General features: G+C 41.0%; 1 protein-coding gene across 8 annotated transcripts in view; it reads left to right on the plus strand.

Annotated features, from left to right (window-relative positions):
* Positions 1-12,325, plus strand: part of SHLD2 (shieldin complex subunit 2) — a 74,342-nt gene that overhangs the window by 3,423 nt on the left and 58,594 nt on the right. For 6 of the 8 annotated variants that reach the window (XM_054728861.1, XM_054728863.1, XM_008149072.3 and 3 more), the window contains exon 2: positions 738-845. The exons of the other annotated variants lie outside the window; for them this stretch is intronic. In XM_054728861.1, the coding sequence (XP_054584836.1) occupies positions 738-845 (108 nt within the window). The remainder of the gene's footprint in view (positions 1-737; positions 846-12,325) is intronic. 8 annotated transcript variants of the gene reach the window in all.

Here is a 12,325-nt window from a genome sequence, read left to right on the forward strand (position 1 = left end):
GTTAATTTGTTGCTGTTAGTATATCTTTATACCTCTAACATTTTATACACTGAAATTATCCTGCCTGGCATCAGTCTGTCTCTCTCTGTTTCTAACTTACAGTTTTTGCTCTATTTAGAATTCTTTCTATCTGTTGGTATATTTAGTTTCACTAAATGATTCTTCTCTATCTTAGGTCGTACAGTGCTTTTTTCCCCTTGAGAAAGCATTCCTTACCTCCAAAGTCTTTCACTCTTAACACCCAGAGATGATTACCGTGTTATTTAGGGAATACTAATCCAAGTCCCTCAAGAATGCCCTATGTTATATTCATGTGTTTGTAGCAGAGGGGTGAATGCATACTGAATACTATTTACTCTCCTAGGCACTGATTCGAAACTACAATTTTGCTTCTTGGTCCTGAATGATTTCTTTTCATCAGAAACGTACATTGTAGCATGCATCTTATGTAAACAAAGCCGATAATGTTCTCTGTGGAGAAGTGAACTTCTCTATTGATACTGTTTGCATATACAGAAGCAATTTTTTATTTTATTTTACCTGCATACAGATATACCTACTGTCAGATTTTGGATTTGCTATTTTATCATTTGATGCGTAAGGCAGATCGTTTAACCTATTGAACTTTAATTGCCTGGTATGTGGAGGCAGACATAATATTTAGCTATGGTTGGTAAGTTAACGACAGTATGAAGGAACTTAGGTAATGATCAGAGCTTTTTTTCTCCCCTTTCTAGATGTTACTGTTTATGAAGATCATTGGGTTGATGAGACAGTACTACAATCAACATTTACCACTCAGTTATTAAATCTTGGGAACTATTCATCTGTCCAGCCTGAAGAGTGTAAGGCACATTTTACATATAATATCTTAGTATTTAAAGTATATACACACATTAGAAAAAAGTAGAGTTAAAATGGTAATTATATAAAATGTTTTCTAAAAAAGTTTGCTGGAGAGTATTGCTTTAATTTGTTTAGTGAGAGTGAAAATAGAATTTATAAAAAGTTGTACAGCCCTAGCTGGTTTGGCTCAGTGGATAGAGTGCCAGCCTGTGGACTGTAAGGTCTTGGGTTCTATTCTGGGTCTAGGTTGTAGGCTCCATCCCAGGCCCTGGTCAGGGGTGTGTGCAGGAGGCTACCAATCAATGTGTCTCTCTCACATCGATGTTTCTGTCTCTCCCCCTCTCTTCCACTCTCTCTAAAAATCAATGAGAAAATATCCTTAGGTGAGGATTGACACAACAACAACAGCAACAAAAAACGTGTACATTGTAGATCATATGTATTTTAAAAATATTTGGGTTCATGTTCATTTTCTTAGAGATTCAGTATCATAGTGGTCCATAACTTTTAAGGAGTCATAGACCTCTTTGAGAAGCTATGGGTCATTTTTCCAGAATAATGGACTTAAGTAGACAGACATAAAATTTTTCATATAATACTAAGTGGTTTCATGGATCTCCAAAGTTCTATGGAATTTGTGAGCCTCTGATTAGGAATCTTTGAGGTAATGAAAAAAGCATGGATCATAGACAGTTGTGGCTTGAGTTCCTCTTCTATCTACCATTGCTAGGAAAAACTGCCTGCCTTCTCTGACATCTATTTTTGCTTCTTTAAAATAAGCTGTTGAAAGAAGAATCCAGCAGCTACATTTTTTCTTAAAGAAATAAAAATAAAAAGAAAAAAGAAAAGAAAGTAAGGGAGACAGTATAAGCTGGTGGTTATAGTCTCTGGAGTCAGTAGATCAGAATTTGAGTCCTAGTCCTAGAGCTTCCAAAGTCCGTATCTTTAGGCAAGTTACTTGACCGCATAGAAATAGTATCATAGAAAAATAGCTATCAGTGTATACAAGAGATTAACTAGAACAACATGAAGGTTAAGCATGGAATTCCAATCTCTGAATACTTAGAATTCTCCAGGAAAGGCAGAGTAAGCAAAAGCGAAGGGTAACTATTAGAACAACAATGGTGTTTGGAAAGGGCAGGATTTCCCTGTATCCAAGGGAACCTAGTTAGCAGAAAATCAGCACTGACATATTCTCATAAAATAACCAAAATCAAGTTCCTCATCTACCCAGTATGTTTGTATTAAGTGTTGATATTGAGGCACTGTGTGTGGGGTGCAGAGGTGAGCAACGGACACCTGGCCTGCCTTTGTGGAGTTCCTGTGTGGAAGACAGACATGTACATAAAGTATTTGTAGGTGATCATGAATGCTGTGAAGGAAAAGAACTACAGGTCATGATAAGAGACCTTGTGAAGGTTTTATGAGTGGAATCAGAATTACAAAGTTAATAATAGTTCAGGTTGAGCAATAATAGGAGGCTAGTGGAGATCATGAGAAATGAATGGATTTGACATCTAGCTGCAAATAGAGTTAACAGGATTTTCTGATGGTGTGGATTTGATGATGAGGGAACAGCAATCTACTATTAAGTTTCTGGCTTCAGTAACTAGCTTTTAAAAAAACTACATATTTTTATTGATTTCAGAGAGGAAGGAAGAGGGAGAGAGCGATAGAAACATCAATGATGAGAGAGAATCATTGATCGGCTGCCTCCTGAGGACCCCCCACTGGGGATTGAGCCCGCAACCCGGGCATGTGCCCTTGATCGGAATAGAACCTGGGACCCTTCAGTCCGCAGGCCGACGCTCTATCCACCAAGCCAAACTGGCTAGGGCCAGTAACTAGCCTTTTTTTAAATTTTTTTTAATCTTTATTGATTTTAGAGAGCAAGGGAGAGGGACAGAGAGATAGAAACATCAATGACGAGAGAAAAAAATCATTGATTGGCTGCCTCTTGCACGTCCCAAATTAGGGACTGAGCCCGCAACCCAGGCATGTGCCCTTGACTGGAATCGAACCTGGGACCCTTCAGTCCATAGGCTGATGCTCTATCCACCGAGCCAAACCAGCTAGGGCAACTAGTAGCTTTTATTAGGAAAGACCGAGAGGTGATAGGTTCATGGGGAAATTAAGGGTTCTGTTTCAGGCTTGTTAAGTTTTAGATATCTCTGAGGCATCCAAATGGAGATGTCATATAAGGATTGGAGACAGAGTCCAAAACTTGGAGGAAAGGTTTGAAATTAAGAGATACATTTTAGAATTATTTGCTGTGTTACTGGGATTGATGTGTGTGTGTGTTTTCTTAATTATTTTGAGGGTTTGTTTATTAAAACTGGGGACAGTGAAACAAAGGAAGGGCTTAGCATAGAAGAAGCCACAGGAGAGAGCCTGGGTGGTGCTCTGCTTTGGCTCCCTAGAAACGTTCTGGGAAAGGAGCCATGCTGGGCTGCAGGGGCTCACTGAGAAGACAGTCACAATGACAGAAGTGAGCCAAGGGCGGGCTGCTGTTAGCTCACTGAACAGTCTGAGGAAAGGGGGCCTTCAAGGCAGTTTCAGGGGGTGAGCCCAGGATGAGTTGCTGCTGCCTGTTGCTCCCCTGGTTGCAAGTCTCATGGGGACCTTTAAAGCACAGAAGAGAAAAGTAAAGATGCATGCCTGAGAGGGAAGAAAGATGTGGGAGTGCTCCAGAGAGCCCACATCATTGGGATTTATATTATGATGTACAGATCTATTTTATCTTTGTCCCCATGTCCAGCACAGAGCTCCTAAAACCATTGGAATTTTTAAGTGATAAGAGTGATAAAGTTGTCTTGATATTCATAATGAACCCCTTTTGGAAAACACTTAAGGATGGGGGCTGGTTGCCAGGGGAATCAATGTGATGAAAGGGTTGGACATTTCTGCACCCTTCCCCCAAGGAGAGAGGGGCTGGAGGTTGAATCAGTTACCAGTGGCCAGTGATTTACTCAATCGTGCCTAGGTAATGAAGCCTCCTAAAATCCCCAAAGGGCAGGGTTAGGAGAGCTTCCTGGTAGTGGAACAGGTGGAGATTTAGGAGAGTGCAGTCCTCCAAGAGGGCGGGGAAGGACTGTGCTCCTTCTCTTATACCTTACCCATCTAACTGTTCTTATAGATCCTTTATAGTATCCTTTATAATAAACTGCTAAGTGTAACTAAAGGTTTCTCTGAGTTTTTGAGCCCCTATAGCAAATTAATTAAATCTGAGGAAGGGGTTGTGGAAACCTCTGATCTCTTGTAGATGAATCAGAAACACAGGTGACAGCCTGGACTTAAAATTGGCATCTGAGATGGGGGAGTGAGGAGAAGCCTGAACTGAGTCCTGAACTTGTGGGGTCTGATGCTATCTCAAGGTAGATAGTGTCAGAATTAATTGCTTGGTGGTATGGAAAAAAATACATCGGAATAGGTGTCAGAATCATAATAGCATAAAGATAATACTCATTGGGTTTATCATTTAAAAAACATTTACTTTTGAAATTATAGACTCACAAAGGATTGCAAAAATAGTACATAAAGTTTCATGAGCCCTTAACCCAGCTTCCCCAGTAGTGAATCTTACAAACTTTAGGACAGTATCAATACCTGGAAGGTGACATTGACTGTGCTATAACACTGTTACCTGGAATACAGATCTACTCAGTTTTCATATGCACTCATGTGTGTGTGTGTGTGTGTATGTGTGTGTGTGTGTGTGTGTGTGTGTGTGTGTGTGTGTGTGTGTATGTGTGTGTGTGTAGTTTAATGAAATTTGATGCCATGTGTAAATTTAATAAAAATACAGAATTGTTCCTTCACCACAAAGGAACTTCTTTAATAGTCATCACTGCCCCTGGTCCCATTCCCATCTGCCCTCTTACAACTACTGATTTGGTCTCCATCTCAACTTTGTTATTTTGAGAGTATTATATAAATGGAGGGTTATATTCATTTACAGGAATCATTTAGATTACATCTAAATGTAATCTTTTGAGATTGGCTTTTTTCAGAAAACATAATGCCCTGAGAGCCACCCAAGTTGTTACATAGATCAATAATTATTTCTTTTCAGTGTTGAGTATGAAATCAATAAAAACATATTTTTAAAAAATATCAATAACTTGTATAAAATAGAATTCTTACAAACATGCTGATCAAATGCTGAAAACGAGAATTTATTAACAATAACAACAAAAACGACCTTTATCTGGAAATTTTAAAAACTATTAAATAAGTTCAGGGTGAAAGGGGACTACAAATTGGATATTATAGAAATTTTTTAAAAATATATTTTTATTGATTTCAGAGGAAGGGAGAGGGAGAGAGAGATAGAAACATCAGTGATGAGAGAGAATAATTGATTGGCTATCTCCTGCACTCCCCCTACTGGGGATTGAGCCTGCAACCCGGACATGTGCCTTTGACTGAAATGGAACCTGAGACCCTTCAGTCCTCAGGCCAAAAGCTTTATCCACTGAGCCAAACCATCTAGGGCTTAATAATGAAAACACATGTCAGATTCTAGAGAATGCATTTAAGGCAGATATCAGAGAAAAATTTATTAGCTAAATGTTTTTTAAATTTATTTTTATTTTTTTAATTTAGAAAATCTTTATTGTTCAGATTATTACAATTGTTTCTCCTCCCCCCCCCATAGCTCCCCTCCACCCGGTTCCCACCCACCCTCTGCCCTTACCTCCCCCCAACCCACTGTCCTCATCCATAGGTGTACGATTTTTGTCCAGTCTCTTCCCTTACCCCCACACAGACACCCTTTCCCCCTGAGAATTATCAATCCACTCCCATTCTATGCCCCTGATTCTATTATATTCACCAGTTTATTCTGTTCCTCAGATTTTTAATTCACTTGACTTTTAGATTCACTTGTTGATAGGTATGTATTTGTTGTTCATAATTTTTATCTTTACCTTTTTCTTCTTCTTCCTCTTCTTAAAGAATACCTTTCAGCATTTCATATAATACTGGTTTGGTGGTGATGAACTCCTTTAGCTTTTTCTTATCTGTGAAGCTCTTCATCTGCCCTTCAATTCTGAACGATAACTTTGCTGGGTAGAGTAATCTTGGTTGTAGATTCTTGCTGTTCATCACTTTGAATATTTCTTGCCACTCTCGTCTGGCCTGCATAGTTTCTGTTGAGAAATCAGCTGACAATCGTATGGGTGCTCCCTTGTAGGTAACTAACTGTTTTTCTCTTGCTGCTTTTAAGATTCTCTCTTTGTCTTTTGCCCTTGGCATTTTAATTATGATGTGTCTTGGTGTGGTCCTCTTTGGATTCCTTTTGTTTGGGGTTCTGTGCGCTTCCTGGACTTGTAAGTCTATTTCTTTCACCAGGTGGGGGAAGTTTTCTGTCATTATTTCTTCAAATAGGTTTTCAGTATCTTGCTCTCTCTCTTCTTCTGGCACCCCATAATTCTGATGTTGGTTCGCTTGAAGTTGTCCCAGAGGCTTCTTACACTATCTTCAACTTTCTGGATTCTCTTCTCTTCTTGCTTCTCCGGAGGCGTGTCCTTTGCCTCTTTGTATTCCAAATCTTTGACTTGATTCTTGCATTCCTCTAGTCTGCTGTTGGGTCTCTGTATAATATTTTTTATTTCAGTTAGTGTATGTTTAATTTCCAGTTGGTCCTTTTTCATATCCTTGATGTTCTCGTTAAATTTATCGGCCTTTTCTAGGAAATTCTTGAAAAACCTTATGACTGTGGTTTTGAACTCTATATCCAGTCGTTTTTTTCTCCTCCATTTCTTTCGTTTGTGATCTGTTTCTTTGTCTCCTCATTTTCGCTGCTTCCCTGAGTTGGTAGGGTGGCTTTGTGTGCTAGGTGTCCTATATGGTTCAATGGGTCAGCCTCCCAGTTACCTGAGGTGGACACTCTTGGTACACCCCTTTTTGGACTGTGTGTACAGCTTTGTTGTAGTTAAGTCTTGATTGTTGTTGGTGTCACTGGGGGGAATTGACCTCCAGACCAATTGGCTGTGAGGACCCGCTGTGTCTATAACGGAAGAATTGCTGTGCTAGAGACACATTTATGGGGCAGGACTTCTTCCAGTGGGGCTTTGGTGCTCACTTATGAGAGTGGTTGAAATCTGGTGTCGTCTCACACTGACCACTAGATACACTAGTGTCTGGATCTCCAATGGGGTGCAGGTCAGTTACTGTCTGCAGGGTGATCTGAGGCCACCCAGCAGGAGCTACAGCAACAACTACAGTTTTCTCCTCTTTGCTTGGGATTTGGAGGTTTTGGAGCTGTCTGACTGGAGCTGCAGTTTATTTGGTTAAGCTGCCACAGGGCAGGCCATTTCTATGCAAAAGCCGCTGCCCGGAGCTTGGGTGTGTTTGTAGATTGTGTGGGGCGGGGTCTCAGGGCATCACTAGGCTGGGGCATGGCAAACAGCAATGGCTGCAAGTCAGCCGTCTCTGCCTTTCCGCGTTTCCAAGTCCCTGCGTCCTGCGCTCCAGCACAGTAAACACTGATTGCTGGGCGCACCTCTGCAAGAAAGTCACCCTCACTTTCCGACCCGATGGCCGACAGTCCAGCTTTTCCCCATAGGCATCTGGGTCTCCTGCATCTCCCCAGAAACTGGATTTCAGAGTGATCGGGAACTTGTCTCCCTGTGGTTTGTAAAAAAGCAGCGCTCCCAGTCGCTCGCCACCAGCCCGATTCGCGTGCCTCCGTACCTCAGCTTTTCAGCGTTTGTGCTCCTTTCTCTTTCCTTCTAGTTGTAGAACTTCCACTCAGCAAGCTTTCCCGTGGTTCTGGGTGATAGACGTTTTGTCTTTTATTTTTATTTTATTTTATTTATTTATTTTTTTTGACGTTTTGTCTTTTAGTTGTAGTTTTGAAATTGTTGTGCGAGGCGGCAGTTTAGCTGTTTACCTATACTGCCATCTTGGTTTCTCTCTCTAAATGTTTTTATCAACAACAAAACAAAAAGAATAAAAATAAAGAAATTAAATTTCAAGCTCAACAAACCAGCAAAAGAACAACAAAGTAAGCTGAATAAATCACAAGGAATGAAATAATAAAGATAAAAGCAGAAATTAATAAGAATGAAATAAGTGGTGCTAGGAAAATTGGACAGGTACATGCAGAAAAATGAAAGTAGGCCACCAACTTACACCATACACAAGAATAAACTCAAAATGGGTAAAAGACTTAAATGTAAGTCATGAAACCATAAAAATCCTAGAAGAAAACAATAGGCAATAAAATCTCAGATATCTTGTGTAGCAGTATTTTTACCAATATATGTCCTTGGGCAAGGGAAGCCAAGGCAAAAGTAGACAAATGGGACTACATCATACTAAAAAGCTTCTGTACAGCAAAAGAAACCATTAACACCCCTGTCGGTGTGGCTCTGTGGTTGAGTGTCACCCTATGAACTAGGAGGTTATGGTTTGATTCCTGGTCAGGGCATATGCCTGGGTTGCAGGCTCGATTTCCAATACAGGGCATATGGAAGGCAGTGGATCAAAGATGCTCTCTCATCTTTGATGTTTCTGTCTGTCTCTCCTCCCTTCCTCTCTGAAATCACTAAAAAATATATTTAAAAACACACACAAAAGAAACCATTAACAAAATGAAAAGGGAACACACTGTATGGGAGAATATATTTCCGAAATATGTAGAGAACTTATAAAACTTAACACCAGGAAGATAAACAACCCAATTTAAAAATTGACAGAGGACCTGAATAGACAGTTCTCCAAAGAGGACATAAAATGGCCAATAGACATGAAACAATGCTCAATGTCACTAATCATCAGAGATGAAAATTAAAACTACAATGAGATGTCACCTCATACCTGCCAGATGTAGAAACATCCCTGCTGCCTATCAGTAGAGGAGTAGATAAACAAGCTGTGCTACATTTACACAATGGAATACTACACAGCTGTCAAAAAAGAGAGAGCTCACCCTTTGAGACGGCATGAAGAGACCTGGAGAGTATTAAGCAAAATAAGCAAATCAGAAAAAGGCAAATACCATATAGTCTCACTCTATATGTGGAATATAATGAATAAAATAAACTGACAAACAAAACAGAACCAGAGGCATGGATACATGGAACAGTCTGATAGAGATCAGAGGGGAGAGGGAGGAGGAGGTGGATAAAAGAAGGTGAAGAAAGTAGCCGAAGAGAATATATATATATAGCCCATGGACACACACAACAGAGTTGTGAAGGCCGGGGAGGGGTGGCAATGGCTGGATGAAGGTGGGCAAAGGTGGGGGAAGTGAGGGACATCTGTAAAAATGTCAACAGTTGGGTGGTTGGGTGTCATCTTGTGCACCAAAAAGTTGCCCATTAGATTCCGGTCAGGGTACATGCCTGGGTTGTAGCCTTGATTCCCCACTAGGGGGTGTGCTGGAAGCAGCCGATTGATATTTTGCTCCCACATCAATGTTTTCTCTCTTTTTCCCTTCCTCTCTCTCTAAAAATCAATTAAAAATCTTTTTTGAAAAAGAATGAGGATTGCCCTAGCTCTGTGGTCGGCAAACTGCGTCTCGCGAGCCACATGCGGCTCTTTGGCCCCTTGAGTGTGGCTCAAGGCCTGGGCGAGTCTATTTTGAAGAAGTGGTGTTAGAAGAAGTTTAAGTTTAAAAAATTTGGCTCTCAAAAGAAATTTCAATTGTTGTACTGTTGATATTTGGCTCTGTTGACTAATGAGTTTGCCGACCACTGCCCTAGCTGGTTTGGCTCAGTGGATAGTGTGTCAGCCTGTGGACTGAAGGGTCCCAGGTTGAATTCTAGCCAAAGGCACATGCCTGGATTGTGGGCTTAATCCCCAGTAGGGGGCATGCAGTAGGCAGCAAATCAATGATTCTTTCTCATCATTGATGTTTCTATCTCTCCCTCACTCTTCCTCCCTGAAATTAATAAAAATATATATTAAAAAAAGAATGATAATTAAAAAACAATAAATGTAATCCAAATGCTTGTTCAAAAATAACAAAATAGATGAACCAGCTTGTTAATTTGATCAATTAAATAAAGGCAGAAAGGCCTGGCCAGTATTGTTCAGTGGTTGAGCGTTGACCCATGAACCAAGAGGTCACTGGTTTGATTCCCGTGGGGTTGTGGGCTCCATTCCCAGTAGGGGGTGTGAAGGAGGCAGCCAATCAATGATTCTCTCTTATCACTGATATTTCGATCTCACTCTTCCTCTTCCTTCTTCTCTGAAATTAATAAAAAATAAATTTAAAAAGGAGTAAATAGAAATAGGGTAGCATTGAAGAAGAGGCAGTGGCACTTCTATAAGCATATCTTTAAAAAAAATTTTTATTGATTTCATACAGGAAGGGAGAGGGAGAGAGAGATAGAAGCTTCAGTGATGAGTGAAAATCATCGGCCGCCTCCTACATGCTCCCTACTGGGGATCCTGCCTGAAACTCAGGCAAGTGCCCTGGCTGGGAATTGAACCATGACTTCCTGGATCATAGGTTGATGCTCAATCACTGAGCCACACCAGCTGGGCTGAACATAACTTGTTGTATAGCTCTGGCTAATGTTTCACATACCTGCAAGTACTGTAAACAAAGAATTGAAACCATTGGTGATGTGGTGGAGGACCCAAAATGGAATAAAGCACTAGCAAATGAACATAAACAGTATTACAAATGAAGAAAATAACTGCACAGAAGGGTGGTGGTGAGGAGAACAAACGTAAGTAATTGTGGAACAAAGTATACTGACTGGATTCTGAAGCCTAAAGACAAAAAGAGCTTCACAAATGCTGTAATGTAATTAGTACCAATGTTTCTCCAAGGGGAGTGAGTTGACAACAAGTCTATGTATATACTACTAGAATTGAACAAGTAGGCCCTGGCCAGTTACCACATTGGTTAGAGCATTGTCTTGATATGCCAAGGTTGCAGCTTCCATACTCAGTTAGGGCACATACAACAATCAACCAATGAATACAAAAATAAGTGGAACAACAAACCTTTCTCTCTCTCTCTCTCTCTCTCTCTCTCTCTCTCTCTCTCTCTCTCTCTGTCTCTCTCGTCAATAATAAAACAAAAAGAACAAGTAAGTGAATACATTGTAGATAATGAGAATTGGGTTTCTCACTGTTATACAAAAATTATAAATAAAGGGGGAAGGTTTATAAATTCATGGTTTTCAATATATAGATAGGTAAATAAATAAATTAAAAATATATAGAAATAATAGAGGCCCGTTGCACGAAGATTGGTGCAAGAATAGGCCTACCTTCCCCTGGTTGCAGGCACCAGTTTTCCTCCGGCACCCGGGACCCAGGCATTCACTCTGGCTGCTGTCTTCCGCCTTCACTCCGGTCAGAGCCTTCAGTGTTTGCTCCAGCCAGAGCCCTCATAGCAGGTGTCCTGCCCTGCCCGCTGCTTCATGCCTACGTATGCAAATCAACCTGCCAACTTTGTTGGGTTAATTTGCATACTCACTCCTGATTGGTTGGTGGGCGTTGTGGAGGTATGGTCAGTTTGCATATTTCTCAGTGTAGATAGGTATGTGTGTGCATGGGTGGGCTAACACACAGGTGGATGTTTCCTAGTCCTTTCTGCTGAGAGGATGCACTTGCAGTAACCACAAGCATGCTCAGTGCCCAGACCCTGGTCTGTAAACTGTTCTCTGATTAAAGCGACCAGCTCTGCTAGAAGTGGCTACTGCAGGATGTGGGCAGGAAATGCAAAGTGAGCCTATAAACGTCTGGTGTCCTAAAAGATTGTTGAGTGAGCCAACATGAAGCAGCACCTTCGGCCACAACTGGAACAGTATAAGCAATCCTATCTAATAAAGACAGAATATGCAAATTGACTGTCACTCTGCAACAAAGATGGTGGCGGCTGGCCGCTCTGGGCCTCTGAGCAGCATGTGCGCAGGCACGGAGTGGCTGGGGTGGGGTGGGACGCCTGCTATGAGGGAGGGGAAGCGGGTGGAGGGAGCTATAGGAGGGTGGTAGGGCCGGAGCAAAGGTGGAAGGCAACTCTGGCCGGAGCAAAGGTAGAATGTGGCAGCCAGAGCTAATGCTCAGGTCCCGGTGCCAGAGGGAAGGCAGTGCTGGCAGCCAGGGGAAGGAAGGCCTATTCTTGCACGAATCATTGTGCATCGGGCCTCTAGTAAATAAATAATGATAGAATTGAAATGTAACCCATAAAATAAGATATTTTGGGTCCATGCTGATATAAATAAATCTTCAACTGACTGACTGGCTGACTAAATAAGTAAATAAGGTTCCATTCCTCACATTGGAGTTTCAATAAACGAATGTGAGGGGAAAGAGAAAAATAAAGAATTATTAGGCAAACACCACAGTAATAAATATTGCAGACAGGATCCACTGATAGATCCTGAAATTAGTAATTGGAAGTTTCAGGAGAAATAGCACTGCATAGTCTCAAAGTATCTCCCCACCTTATAAGGAGAAAAATAATTTTATAGTGAAGAAACTTGGCAGACACCAACTTGAGTGAGGAAGT

Source organism: Eptesicus fuscus, chromosome 17, assembly GCF_027574615.1.
Source record: "Eptesicus fuscus isolate TK198812 chromosome 17, DD_ASM_mEF_20220401, whole genome shotgun sequence".
In the NCBI taxonomy this organism is placed as follows: domain Eukaryota; kingdom Metazoa; phylum Chordata; class Mammalia; order Chiroptera; family Vespertilionidae; genus Eptesicus; species Eptesicus fuscus.